This window comes from Sinohyriopsis cumingii, chromosome 8 (assembly GCF_028554795.1).
Source record: "Sinohyriopsis cumingii isolate HCF-2022 chromosome 8, ASM2855479v2, whole genome shotgun sequence".
Classification (NCBI taxonomy): Eukaryota; Metazoa; Mollusca; class Bivalvia; order Unionida; family Unionidae; genus Sinohyriopsis; species Sinohyriopsis cumingii.
The window spans coordinates 11332528-11348325 of NC_142968.1; the positions used below are offsets into that span (position 1 = coordinate 11332528).

The window sequence follows — 15798 nt, forward strand, 5'->3', positions numbered from 1 at the left end:
GCATATTGTGGACAATGAGCCCAAGATCTAATAATTTCTTTCTTGTCTCACTCACATCCGCTCCCGTGAATGACCTTACCAACATTTATGGAATAATATCTCATTTACTATATAAAGTACTACTACCACACACACAGACACATGCACAAACGATTTGGCTTTACTTTCCATTCACTATCTTCGCACACCTGGTCAGGATTTTGATTCGCGAGATAGCAAGTGATGCTACGAAACTGGACTAAAATGGGGAGGGGCTAAACAGCTTGCTTCTCGTATATTGACCAAGCCTTATGGAAATAACTTAACTGAACTTAAGAACGGACCATAAGGCCACGTGAACGTTTAACAAAAGAGCAGTTAATCTTTTAATGGGGAGTGGATTAGAAACATCTAGCTGTTGTAGGAACAAAACCTTTCCCAACAAAGGAATTCCTGCATATAAATTATTGAAGACTTTACAAATATCTCCTGTAAATATATGTCAAGCGATAAGTATTCGGGTTGTTAGTCAGGACAATAGCAAGTACCTAGTACAGGCCGAATTTATGGCATGGATTTCCAAGAGAATTTATAGGATGTCCGTTTACCTGGACAAGCGACAGTGGAAATGTGATGGGTAGAGCTGGAATCGTGTCTCTGGGTAAGTGCTCTAACATGAATTTTATTCGGGATCAACGGTATGCAATTTCTCTTGGTCATTTTGTGTTTGTTCGTATTGTATGATTCAAATATTGGCCTATTTATGGTACGTGTGCCTTACCCAAAGACGTTCTTATTTTATAATTCACCTATATGATGTATTTAGGATTTAGACTTATTTCTTTACAACATTGATAAAGACAAGAGCATTGAATACCAATTACATACCCCATCAACGGCCGTAAATATGAAGTTGAAATTTTACAATTAATTACATTTTTAAAGCTAATATCCAGTTTGAAAAAAATATGCCACAAAAATATATCTTAACCAATGGATCATCGATAGATCATATTCCTTATAATGTCCTAAACACAAAAGTTAACCAAGGTGTCGTACGGACGGACGGACAAGAGTAATAGCAAATGTCATATATTTTTCTTTATGGATCATAGTAGACTAATATAATAAGAAACGGTGGCAGGTAGTTTCGTCTTCTTAAACTGAAAAAGCTGCTTCCATCGCCAAATCTGTTATAAAAACTTTCTCAGATAGATTACAGAATTTTGCAAATCTGGACATTTTAGTCAATCAGTATTTATAACAATCGATCAGTATTTCAGCCAGACACGTCTACCTATGTGGATAGAAATTTAGTGCTTCTAAACAATTCCCAGGCATACAAAAGAGGGGTTAAGACACATTTATTGATGACGAAATCGTCGTCCACATACAAATGATTACAAAATGTATTATTAATGTTGTATTGATTTAATTTCCTATTAATTCTGGCTCCAGACGGACTCTTACCGAGTTTGCCAATGAACTAGTTCCCATCGATGCATGAAGAAAGTTCACAGCTGTATGAAAAAATGATCTTTGAGGGGAATGCAAATTTAAGCAAGGACTCATTTTCCTGTTTAAGAGAAAATGGAGGTATTATAATCTAGAGGTTGAATCAGCAAGCATAACCGGTTATTTCTTGCAGTTTTAGTAACTAAAAAGTTACCCACTTTCAGAGAAAAATATCTTGACAATTTCAGAAATCATGAGTTATAATACAGGCATATACAGTACGAGAAAACATTAACTAGCACGTTGCCTATTCAGTCCAATTAATAGTAGTGTCAGTTACCGTGCTGATATATAATTAATCATAACGTCAATTACCATGGTGATTGTTGCGACTATATGGCATTAAACAAAGTAACAGAGGGAAGCAAAGGCAACATGTTTAGTAACATCAACAACTAAATGTATTTCCCTAAGTTACAAAGTGACAATTTAAGAGGAACTTACAATATCATGTTTTAAATCCCAAATAATCCTACATTTTCTATCACGCGTACTAAAATATAGATCGTGCCGAATACATTCTGATATTGAAATGTGCAGATGTACCACCAGTGTTGAATAGGTAAATGCACATTCTTGATTTTTCACACTGATATAATTCAGAATGTTTTCGAATGAATTCACAATAATCCCAAAATCGCGTTTTTGTCTAAAATGCCAATGAGCACTTTGTAATTCCAATGAATAATTTTTGAATAAGTTATCCCTCTCAAATCAAATCTGAACACAGACTAAACTTAAAGGAAGAATAAAATAATTTTGTTTTTCTCACTCTTATATAAAAACCTAAGACATAATAAAACGACGAGTATGTGGGTTATACGTTCGATTCCAGAACATTCTAAGTTCGTAAATAAGGCTAGACCTTGAACTCAAATATCATTAAGCTACTTTAAAAAAAAGATAAAAGTCATGTAACTAATGTGCCCTCAATCACGGAAAAATATCAATTACACAATTAAAATAAATATACATAACATGATATACAAATAGATTTTGGCCCCTTCTTCTTCATATCATAAACAGTGAATTAGTTACTAATATTGTTTTTTCTTCTTTCTTTCGCAAAACCGTAATTCAGTCACACATTTAAAAAACAAATAATATAGCATTTAGAACAGAACAGAAATTAACTTTTATTACTAACTCAAGTGTAACAATAGGCAAATAAAAATTACGAATTTTTTTCACCGACTTAACTGGGAGGCAGCGCGATCAGCCTGAGTCGAATTAACCAAATTTGTTATAGGACTGGGCATATCAACTAGGCACATTTACCATGGATAAAGTACGCACACCGGTACATGTATTTGTTATAGGACTGGGCATATCAACTAGGCACATTTACCATGGATAAAGTACGCACACCGTTACATGTATTTGTTATAGGACTGGGCATATCAACTAGGCACATTTACCATGGATAAAGTACACACACCGGTACATGTATTTGTTATAGGACTGGGCATATCAACTAGGCACATTTACCATGGATAAAGTACGCACACCGTTACATGTATTTGTTATAGGACTGGGCATATCAACTAGGCACATTTACCATGGATAAAGTACGCACACCGGTACATGTATTTGTTATAGGACTGGGCATATCAACTAGGCACATTTACCATGGATAAAGTACGCACACCGTTACATGTATTTGTTATAGGACTGGGCATATCAACTAGGCACATTTACCATGGATAAAGTACGCACACCGTTACATGTATTTGTTATAGGACTGGGCATATCAACTAGGCACATTTACCATGGATAAAGTACGCACACCGTTACATGTATTTGTTATAGGACTGGGCATATCAACTAGGCACATTTACCATGGATAAAGTACGCACACCGTTTACATGTATTTGTTATAGGGCTGGGCATATCAACTAGGCACATTTACCATGGATAAAGTACGCACACCGTTACATGTATTTGTTATAGGACTGGGTATATCAGCTAGGTATATTCACCATGGACAATGTATGAAACACCAGTACATGCATTTGTGGGGTCGACTGTGTTGTAATGATCGGGTCAACATTTCAGATCACTTGGGTTCATTTATAACTGACCTTACTCTCTGCCTACAGATGCATGTGACATGACAACCTATTAACCTCCGACAAGCGTTCAGTATTTGACAATTTAAGTGATAGGTTCTTATTATTCGTAAAAAATGTAAAATCTCCAAGTTGAACAAATTATTTTGCATTATTTCAAGTTTCCATAGTAGTAACATACGTGTTTTATTTAAGTAAATCATGAAAATCAGTTTTTATGCGGCTTGAGAACATATTCATGTAAAAGGAAAAGGGCTCCAATGATTTAGTATCCTGGCTTATCTTTATTAATTTTAACTGACTTTTGTTTCGATTGACTCAGAGTTAAAATAATTGAAAATATTTAGCAAAAAGTTTAAATAGTTAGTGTTTAGAAGTTTACTGTTGTGCATGATAATTGTAAAGTTCTACTCTGTTCATGAGATGGAATCTTGATCAGTGTTTTATACATGTAGATACGTGCTTAAATGATAGAAAATAGATAATTTAAACCATTCATTTTGTATTTCTTTCTGAATAATCGTAATTTTCACTCCCATCATTAATTCCGGTTAATGACTGAAGGTACAAAGTCAATCAATTGTTTAAGAGGACGATTGTATTTGTATTGCGACAAAGCAACATTAAAACGTAAATATTCAAACCTTAAAATAATGTAATCGTGGGTCAAATGTTTTCCGCAGAAAATATACCATGTACAACAAAACCCGATGTTATGGGTTTCCACCCATTTTCATGACATTAATTTTAACAGAATTTTGCAATTTCTATTTTTGTTTTCATCGTTTATCCTTAAAATTATCGAGTCACGTGCTTTTCTACACATGTTTGTGCACTCAAACACATTGTACATGCCACTGTGCACACACACACGTGGTACTTGCCATTGTGCACACAAACACGTGTTACTTGCCATTGTGCACAGAAACACGTGGTACTTGCCATTGTGCACACAAAAACGTGGTACTTGCCATTGTGCACAGAAACACGTGTTACTTGCCATTGTGCACAGAAACACGTGGTACTTGCCATTGTGCACACAAAAACGTGGTACTTGCCATTGTGCACACAAACACGTGTTACTTGCCATTGTGCACAGAAACACGTGGTACTTGCCATTGTGCACACAAAAACGTGGTACTTGCCATTGTGCACAGAAACACGTGTTACTTGCCATTGTGCACACAAACACGTGTTACTTGCCATTGTACACACAAACATGTGGTATTTGCCATCAGCTTTGTCTATCTTCAGCTGATAATTTAGTTGTCCACAAGCCTTTATCCATCCAAGCTTCGCATAGGTTTTGGGAATGGAATAAAAGTAATGTGACTTCTTCATTTAGACGATCTGGATACCGATGTAACTGACAGAGATACGAAATCCCCATTTACTCCTCTTTGCGATTATCAATAGAAAAATTGATTAACCATTGTTAACATGGTCAATATTTACAATAGGTAATTCGTTGTCGCGACAATGAGCTCGTCGGAAAAATGGCGGACTATATCAATGCCTGGAGGTGTCGAATTGACCTTACGCGAGATGATAGATCGCTCCACCTACCAAAACACGTGACATGGCGCCCTGCTAACCTCAGACAAACATGCAGTATTTATATGTTTCAGCCTAAGTGAAATGTTTATTGAAAAAGACGTGTATTATTCTTAACAATGTAAAATTACAAAGTTGCATAAATTATACTGCAGTAGACAATATTTATATTTTCTTGTTCACGTTTGTATTGTAATAACCAATGTGTTTTATTTCAGTAAATAATAATAATAAATTTTAAAGCTGCTCGAGAACTTATTCGTGTACAAGGAAATTCGCCTCAAAAGATTCTAATGTATTTAGTATATTATCTTATCCTTATTAATTTTATATGGTTTTGTTCATACTGCCTTCAAAGAAAATGAATAAATAAATTGATAACAAAATCGCAAATAATTACTGTTTAGAAGTATACTATTGTAAATAATAATAATTTTAAAGTTCTACTATGTTCTTCAGATGGAATATAAATCAATGATGTCTGTTAATGTAAAGATGCAAATACATGCTTAATATTTTGGACGATAATTATCTGAAACCATTGTTTTTGTAGGTCTTTATTATTATATTATTGTATCCCTTCAGCCTAATTAAAAATTAAAGTCACTAAAGTGTCTGAAAGATCGAGACGATAAATCAATGTTTTTGGAGCAAGCCAACAGTACAGTGTACATTTTCAAACTTTAAAATAATACAGTCTGAGGTTCAATGCTTCCAATACAAGAAAAATATACATCAAAGCCCGAAAGTTGGTGGGTTCTCCACCCATATTCTAGAAACATTATTTTGACATATAATTTTCAATTTCAATTTATTATTCCTTCAGGACATCGATGGGACATGCTTTCCTACATACTTTTACGCAAACAAACATGTTGCATTTGCCATAAATTGTTTCCATGTTCAGCTGATCGTACACGTGACCACAAAAAAGTCTTTATCCATCGAAGTTTTGTCTATGTTTTGGGACGGGAATAAATCTAATTCCTCCATTTAGACGATCTGGATATCGTCAGTCAGAATTATAAGGCTCCCATTGACTTTCTTTCTTTATCATTCAAGAAATAAAAAAATATCATCCCAGTTTTTTTTAAATACTTATCATAATCAATTCAATTTTGCTACAGGCAGCTTGTCAGAGGAAAATGGCGTCCGTAAGCAATGCTTGGAAATGTGTTTAATTTACATTCGCTGATTGGTTAATTGACAAGCATGATTGACAAGTGGCGATAGATCAATTACGCACGCTGACTGGTTAATAGTTTAGGGTGACGAACAAATTCTGGCAGGTTCACCAACGGGTCAGTTACATGCACAGATCGATTTGTTTCCATAGACAAAATTCGACTATTCACTTAGTCCCCGTCTCACATTTTCTTTATTGTTATAAATATTTATATTTTTCATCCCGCATAAAAACAGTGGGTATATTTTTATTGCGTTATCCGTATTTTGTCGTCCGTAATTCCATCACACTTTTCTAGTTATTATGTAATTAATGTTCTTGGGTGTACAGACTACACAGCAAAGAATATGTTCCATGAGAAAATAACCACGTGTCAGAAGTGTCTTTTCCCATTGGCAAGTATTTCAGAAACCACTCGAAAAGAAAATGCACGACGAGAACATAGTCACATGGGGATGGTATACATTGTATTCTGTTATGCACCGTGCTGTAGTCGTATCAAGAGCTATGTACAAGTGGGTGGAGTCAAAATTTGCCAACCCCATTTTCCTATGCGGGGTATGAATACATGTTACATAAGTCTTGCACTGAATTGAAAAGTTCAAGTGTTTTGTTTCCTTGTTAGTGCACAGGAATGTAATAGTATTGCGGATGAGAGTAATTTTCGTAAGTAATGATACTACTTGTCTGTCTGTAAATGTATCGTTCTATTCGTCTTAGTGTTTCTTTCTATCTTCAACCCTTTCTTTCTTTCTTTCTTTCTTCTCATATTCAATGCTTTTGTTATATTCATAATTCCGAGGAATTTATTAATATTATATTGTCTAATGGTCCAAAAGAGTATTTGTTAAATGTTTGTTTTACCAAGAGGCATTTGTCAGTATGATAATTTGTTTGTCTAAATCAATCCAAACATTTACATTTTGTCTTTGTAACGGGCGCGGGTTTGAAACTCGCATCATCGTCGCACTTTTTAAATACTTCTTCTGTAGTTTTATGTTTAAACTTTCTTTTTAAGTAGCTTGATCATTTTTTTTATTGTTTATTATATTTATTTTGAAAATTTCATTTATCAGTTCGGCCCTAGGACCGGCAATAGCTAGTGTTGAAATAATCGTTTAGTTAATTAACGATGAAAGGAAATATCAAATGTTCATTTACACAACGACGTAGACCCTGATCTGCTGGTATATTTTGCGACCACAGAGCTTTGTAGTTGGATGCAGATACCGGCACGTCTATTTACTCAAATACACTAAAATATACTCAAATGCACTCATATATGCGCAGATAGACTCAAATATTCACAATAAATATATCCTTTTGGATGTATATTTATATACGTAGACCAGTTTTTAAGCGTTAATTTATGAATGTACACACTTTAACCGCCACTTTGTGATAATTTTTACATACGCCCGGGCTAACAGCAGGCTCTGTTAGGTGGATACATTTGGTTTACTCGGGTCTTGTCCTTCATCTTGCCTTACAAGTGTATAATTTAGTCATCACAGAATTTCTCAAAATGAATCTGGGAAAATCTTGGGAAGTAATATGTATGACTTTGTTTGCTACTTTAAAAATTGTGATTATATTTGTTTTTCTTCCCATTTTCTCAAGTGAAATTTAAAGATGCATTACTGCAAAAGTGTTCAACTTTTTTTTTTACCTATCATATTTTCTGTTCGATTCACAATGTCGAAAAATGTTGAGATTAAATACTTATCCTGAAAAGCACGTTTATAGTGACATTTCGACATACTTAGGGTTTTCTTCGTCTAAAAAAACGAGCTTATCGAAACGTTATATGGTCACGTGACAAATCAACCTCTTAATATAAGGCACAGAAAGATCGAGTGGCTGTTTATACTTCCATTAGTTTATGCGATAATACAAGATTGTCTACTGCTGGAATGAAAGAGTAACGCATAGTCATGTATTCTCAAGGAACTAAATCATATGCAAGGATGAAATAAAAATCATATTGGTAAAACATTAAAAACATCCAATTCCCTTGTGTGGCTATTTCAGCCTTTGTATGGCCTTGTTAGCCTGTGCGTGGCTATTTCAGGCGTAGCAGTGTTTAGAAAGGCCAATGCAGAATCAGCAAATAATCTTATGAAACTAGCAGTGGATTGGAAACCACAAACGTCCCCGTAGCTAATAGGAAAATTGTTTGATGCTATGCTGTATTTTATGGATGCGAGGCACTATACGGTTCTGGAAACTTTAAACTCTTGGCAAATTACAACATCTGTTTTGTGCCAGTGCAGTCATGCAGACAAAAGAAAGCCTGAACAAAAAGAGACACTGCATATTAATTTCCTCATGGAAAAATAAACGAAAAATACAACCCAAGAATATCTTTCAGCATATGGAAAATTTTAACTGCCTTATATAGCAAAGAGAATAGCAAAAAAATATATATATATAAAAAATTTAAAAAAATGAATAAAATAAATAATAAAATAAAAAAATATAAAAGATTAGGCATAAATGATAGAGCAAAAAACAAACGAACAATTAACTTTTAAATACTTTATTGGTTATATTCAATCGATTCTGTTATTTTTTAATGCTTTTTCCTGGAAATAATAAAAATTGCATGAGAATATATCAACTACACATACTCTGGTAATAAATAAACTCTTAACTGTAATTATAGCCCCATGGCATGTTTTCCAAGTTATTAATTGTATATAAGATTGTATGGCTTGTTTTCCAAGTTGTTACTTGCATGGCAGATTGTATGGCTTGTTTTCCAAGTTGTTACTTGCATGGCAGATTGTATGGCTTGTTGTCCAAGTTATTACCTGCATGTCAGATTGTATGGATTGTTGTCCAGTTTATTACTTGCATGGCAGATTGTACGGCATGCTTTCCAAGTTGTTACTTGCATAGCAGATCGTATGGCTTGCGTTCTAAGGTAGTACTTGCATGACAGATTCTATGACTTGTTTTCCAAGTTATTACTTGCATGGCAGAACGAATGGCTTGTTTTCCAAGCTAATACTTGCATGACAGATTGTATGTATTGTTTTCCAAATTATTACTTGCAATTGTTTGGCATGTTTTCCAATTTATTACTTGCATGGCAGATTGTTTGGCATGTTTTCCAAGTTATTACTTGCATGGTAGATTGTATGGCATGTTTTCAAAGTTATTACTTGCGTGGCAGATTGTTTGGCATGTTTTCCAATTTATTACTTGCATGGCAGAATGAATGGTTGTTTTCCAAGTTAATACTTGCATGACAGATTGTATGTATTGTTTTCCAAATTATTACTTGCAAGGCAATTGTTTGGCATGTTTTCCAATTTATTACTTGCATGGCAGATTGTTTGGCATGTTTTCCAATTTATTACTTGCATGGTAGATTGTATGGCATGTTTTCAAAGTTATTACTTGCGTTGCAGATTGTTTGGCATGTTTTCCAATTTATTACTTGCATGGCAGATTGTTTCCCATGTTTTCCAATTTATTACTTGCATGGCAGATTGTATGGCTTGTTTTCCAATTTATTACTTGCATGGCAGATTGTATGGCTTGCTATCCAAGTTATTACCTGCATGGCAGATTGTATGGCTTGTTTTCCAATTTATTACTTGCAAGGCCGATTGTTTGGCATGTTTTCCAAGTTATTACTTGCATGGCAGATTGTATGGCTTGTTTTCCAATTGATACTTGCATGACAGATTGTATGGCTTGTTTTCCAAGTTATTACATGCATGGCAGATTGTATGGCTTGCTATCCAAGTTATTACATGCATGACAGATTGTATGGCTTGTTTTCCAAGTCATTACATGCATGACAGATTATATGGCTTGTTTTCCAATTTATTACTTGCATGACAGATTGTATGGCTTGTTGTCCAAGTTATTACTTGCAAGGCAGATTGTATGGCTTGTTTTCCAAGTCATTACATGCATGACAGATTGTATGGCTTATTTTCCAATTTATTACTTGCATGACAGAGTGTTTGGCATGTTTTCCAATTTATTACTTGCAAGGCAGATTGTATGCCTTGTTTTCCAATTTATTACTTGCAAGGGAGATTGTATGGCTTGTTTTCCAATTTATTACTTGCATTGCAGATTGTATGGCTTGCTATCCAAGTTATTACATGCATGACAGATTGTACGGCTTGTTTTCCAATTTATTACTTGCATGACAGATTGTATGGCTTGTTTTCCAAGTAATTACTTGCATGGCAGATTGTATGGTTTGCTATCCAAGTTATTACATGCATGACATATTGTATGGTTTGTTTTGCAAGTTATTACTTGCATGGCAGATTGTATGGCTTGTTTTCCAATTTATTACTTGCAAGGCAGATTGTATGGCTTGTTTTCCAAGTTATTACATGCATGACAGTTTGTATAGCTTGTTTTCCAATTTATTACTTGCATGGCAGATTGTTTGGCATGTTTTCCACGTTATTACTTGCAAGGCAGATTGTATGGCATGCCTTCCAAATTATTACTTGCATGGTATATTGTAAGGCTCACTTGTTAAGTTTTTACTTGCATGGCGGATTGTATGGGTTGCTATCCAAGTTATTACTTGCATGGCAGTTTGTATGGCTTGCCTTCCAAATTATTACTTGCATGGCAGATTGTTTGGCTTGCTATCCATGTTATTACTTGCATGACAGATTGTATGGCTTGCTATCTAAGTTTTTACTTGCAAGGCAGATTGTATGGCTTGCTTTCCACATTATTACTTGCATTGCAGATTGTATGGCTTGCTATCCAAGTTATTACTTGCAAGGCAGATTGCATGGCATGTTTTCCAGTTTATTACTTGCAAGGCAGATTGTATGGCTTGTTTTCCAATTAATACTTGCAAGGCAGATTGTATGGCTTGTTTTCCAATTTATTACTTGCAAGGCAGATTGTATGGCTTGCTTTCCAAGTTATTACTTGCAAGGCAGATTGTATGGCTTGTTTTCCAAGTTATTACTTGCAAGGCAGATTGTATGGCTTGTTTTCCAATTTATTACTTGCAAGGCAGATTGTATGGCTTGTTTTCCAATTAATACTTGCAAGGCAGATTGTATGGCTTGTTTTCCAATTTATTACTTGCAAGGCAGATTGTATGGCTTGCTTTCCAAGTTATTACTTGCAAGGCAGATTGTATGGCTTGTTTTCCAAGTTATTACTTGCAAGGCAGATTGTATGGCTTGTTTTCCAATTTATTACTTGCATGACAGATTGTATGGCTTGTTTTCCAAGTTATTACTTGCAAGGCAGATTGTATGGCTTGTTTTCCAATTTATTACTTGCAAGGCAGATTGTATGGCTTGCTTTCCAAGTTATTACTTGCAAGGCAGATTGTATGGCTTGTTGTCCAAGTTATTACTTGCAAGGCAGATTGTATGGCTTGTTGTCCAATTTATTACTTGCATGACAGATTGTATGGCTTGTTGTCCAAGTTATTACTTGCAAGGCAGATTGTATGGCTTGTTGTCCAAGTTATTACTTGCAAGGCAGATTGTATGGCTTGCTATCCAAGTTATTACTTGCATGGCAGATTGTATGGCTTGTTGTCCAAGTTATTACTTGCATGGCAGATTGTATGGCTTGTTTTCCAAGTTATTACTTGCATGACAGATTGTATGGCTTGTTTTCCAATTTATTACTTGCAAGGCAGATTGTATGGCTTGTTTTCCAAGTTATTACTTGCATGACAGATTGTATGGCTTGTTTTCCAATTTATTACTTGCAAGGCAGATTGTATGGCTTGTTGTCCAAGTTATTACTTGCATGACAGATTGTATGGCTTGTTTTCCAAGTTATTACTTGCATGACAGATTGTATGGCTTGTTGTCCATAAAGCATACTATACTTATTACACGAAGAATATCTTTAAAACATAATCAATCACGAGAAACTCTGGTATTAAATTATTTACCGTCAACGTTAGAAGATTTCTCGAGAAGAAACATCTGACTCATCAAATGTTTTCGCAAGATTTATTTATACATTTAGTTTTTCATGTCACATACTCAAACTCTACATGGATGCATATCTTGTACTGCAATCACGTGTATAGTGCAAGTGAAAAGGACTTCTTTTTAAAATGTTCATTTCTAATTTCAATACACAAAATTCTTGTAAATGTTGCCTTCTAGTTTCAAAAGGATATTTGGCTGTATACCATACTGCATACAATTATTTTTTATGCAAACAAATATGACACAGCAAATGAAACGAATTCATGAAATAATTATGTACCACCAATACGTTTATCAAAAGTTAAAACAGAATAGTAAACTTAACCATATACAGCCACGTATTACGACCTGCTTTCCAAATGTTGTTGTTTGAGTTCATTATATAGGCCATACTTGGATCCTAGCAGGAATCGAACCCGTGTCTTGAATAACGGCAGCTACCGCTTAGCTCTGCTGCAACAGGACATTAAACCAGTTGGTCATGCGCTATCCCTAGAGGAGGATGGAAAAGGGTGCAAAGTAATGATTCCAGTTCCACAAAAGCTCACGAGAACTCGCTTGCCAAACCGAATTTAGAAACCAGCGAGCTGCACTAACCCACTGGATTTCGATTTAGAAATGCACCACATGTATACAAAAATAATTTTTATAACTGATACCATTGTATTTTATAAAAAAAGCTTATATTCCTATACCCTAAATCTGTTTTGGATACATATTTTTTACAACCTACGACGGCTGATCTAATATATCTTCTATTACAATTTCAGGAAGAACTTTGAACTTGACGTGCAACACTTGAAGAAGAATTTGTGTGCTCAGATGTTTCGAAGTCGTAGCTTGACAAAGGTTTTGCTTTTGTCTTTTTCCTGTATTTTTGTCTACTTGTACCTCTATCACGAGGCTATCGAGAAATGGAATACGTCTGCCGCGTACAGATTCCTAAGAGGTGATCAAGCTATAATTTGGAACAATAATTTAGACCCAACGGTATATTCTTCAAAAGAAAATGGAACATTGCGGTTTAATGATTCATCCATCAAGACCTTAGACATCAATTTGTCTCTGTCGACAATTCCCGCTCTAGATGTAATCAAGTTTCAGAATATATCAGAACCATGGACAAATAGCATAAAAGAATATTTAAAAAATCGGACACTCCCGCTGTTAACTTTGTTTACAACTTGGCGTGAAGGCGAAGATAAATACACCGTTCATAACATAACTTCATTGAACTGGTTATCTCTAAGACCTCTTGTTGTCCCTGTGGTATTCACAAATGAAACTTTCCTAGCCGAGGAATGCTCGCGGAAAGGATGGAGAGTTTTGCCAGTAAGGGCAACTGCAGCACAAGGGGCCCCAGTTCTAAAACACATGTATCTGGACGTGATGAAAAGGTTTGATTCAGAATTTTATGCATTTGCCAATAGTGATATATTGTTTACAGACAAGTTGGTCGAAACGCTATTCACAGTTCTTGAAGACAATTCAACATTCAAAGGACATACTTTAATTATTGGAAAAAGAACCAATGTAAATAATTTAACGAAGAGTGAAGGCTCATCATGGAGCGGATTAGAAAGTGTTTCAAAGAAAAGAGGGAAATCGTTTGGCACCTATGCAGAGGATTACTTTATCACGTCAGCATCGTATCCATGGAAGGATATACCAGACATTGTGATTGGGCGGAGGGCGTACGATAATTGGCTGGTACTAAATGCGCGGAGGATGAAGCACCGGGTAATAGATGCTACTGAAACTATTTTAGCTGTGCATCAAACAACAGTAGCAGGTAATTTTGAAGGGTCGAAACATCCAGATACAAGCTACAATCACAAGCTGTTAGTGAAATTATACAAAAAGGTACCATATACCGCCGGATATATAGACTGTGCTGAATTCGTTACAAAAAAAGACAAAATGAAAAGTATTGTTACTCGTCGATTGAAACTGGCACAATACTGCAATCTCCTGTGAAAGTTTTCAACTTTGGATGGACTATTTATGAGAAAAGAAATGCCAATCAGACAGATAATGATGGAACTGATACCGAGTACTATCGTTACTTAAAACGCATCTTAGTCACGAGCCATAAGCAATGTTTACCTTTGATTTCATCTTGGAATTCGACTATTCTTTGGAGTTAATGCCTCGTGGTCAGTGGAAACTTAAACAAGCAGCGAGAGAGAGAGAGAGAGAGAGAGAGAGAGAGAGAGAGAGAGACTTTATCATCTTTAGGATGATGTCAAATGCTAGTCCAAATGTAGCAGTTGGAAGTTTGCTCTACCCACACCATTATAGGTCACCCTTTTATTTTATTGACTTCTTTATCATTTTCGCGTCTCTCATCTGCAGTCAAAATGTACATTAAAAAAAATCGAAGATGTGAGGTGATGATTTCCGTTTAATTTGAAATAATTTATTGATTAAGAGTATCCTTTTATTCGACATGATTTTCTAAGTTAACATTTTGTGTTCTACATGATTTAGACAGTGTACCCTTTTGTTCTACATGATTTAGTCATTGAGTGTACCCTTTTGTTCTGCATGATTTGGTCAATGAGTGTACCCATTTGTTCTACATGATTTGGTCAGTGTACTCCTTTGTTCTACATGATTTGGTCGGTGTACCCTTTTGTTCTACGTGATTTGGTCACTAATTGTACCCTTTTGTTCTACATGATTTGGTTACTAATTGAACCCTTTTGTTCTACATGATTTGGTCACTAATTGTACCCATTTGTTCTACATGATTTGGTCAGTGTACTCCTTTGTTCTACATGATTTGGTCACTAATTGTACCCTTTTGTTCTACGTGATTAAAATCATTGAGACTGACGAAGATACATTATCTCCACTCTGAAGAAAGAGGAGACTATGTTGTCCAGTTTGTCTGTTTGAGCGTTGTCATGTGATTCGGTGCTTGTCTGCTGTTCCCCAATTTATGATACAGGTAAGATACAATTTACATTTTAAAAATAGTTTCAGATGTTATTAACCCCATCCTCTGCAGTAAACAATTTGACTTCACATTTTGGATTTCATAACTTTCGTTTCGGATACATTTAGTGACAATAAAATTGAAATTACCAACATTGGAAGGTGTTCTCGATATTCTTAATCTAGGAATCTGCATGCTTTCGCCCAGTTAGATGATCTTTATTTATTAGACTCAGCATCTAACTCAAAACTTACTTTAAGAGAAAGAACGCACAACCCTACCCATCCACCCCAAAAACACACAAACAAACAAGCCATTCACATTAGGTCTTTAGATGCGTCTGAATGGTCCGATGATGATGAAATTACTACTGTACACGCCCAGCGTAATATCGTTTTCTAACTAATGGCATAATGACATGAGGTCATATAAATACCTAAATAAGTTGTGGGAAGGGTCTAATGAATTCTGGCAGACCTTGGGCCAAAATTTACGGTTACGTGTACCCTTTTGCTTCATAACAAAGACTCAAGGATAAAATCAAGCGTACAGTGTTGAACTTCACACATGTAGTAGATGACCTCAACCAAATTAACG

General features: G+C 35.2%; 1 protein-coding gene across 2 annotated transcripts; it reads left to right on the plus strand.

The window, feature by feature from the left end:
• The first annotated feature begins 497 nt into the window (after nucleotides 1-497).
• On the plus strand, nucleotides 498-15361 carry LOC149792974 (uncharacterized). Of its 2 annotated transcripts, none has more exons than XM_089966841.1 (2): nucleotides 498-640; nucleotides 13031-15361. In XM_089966841.1, exon 2 carries the CDS (start codon nucleotides 13083-13085, stop codon nucleotides 14235-14237), a length of 1155 nt encoding a protein of 384 aa, XP_089822967.1. In that variant the 5' UTR covers nucleotides 498-640; nucleotides 13031-13082; the 3' UTR covers nucleotides 14238-15361. The 2 variants fall into 2 exon arrangements, with proteins under 2 accessions (XP_089822967.1, XP_089822966.1); XM_089966840.1 differs by lacking the exon at nucleotides 498-640 and adding an exon at nucleotides 6811-6969.
• The last annotated feature ends 437 nt before the right edge of the window (nucleotides 15362-15798 follow it).

Coding starts and splice junctions, on each gene's coding strand:
- LOC149792974 (XM_089966841.1), top strand. CDS start 13,083: ATGTTTCGAAGTCGTAGCTTGACAAAGGTTTTGCTTTTGTCTTTTTCC.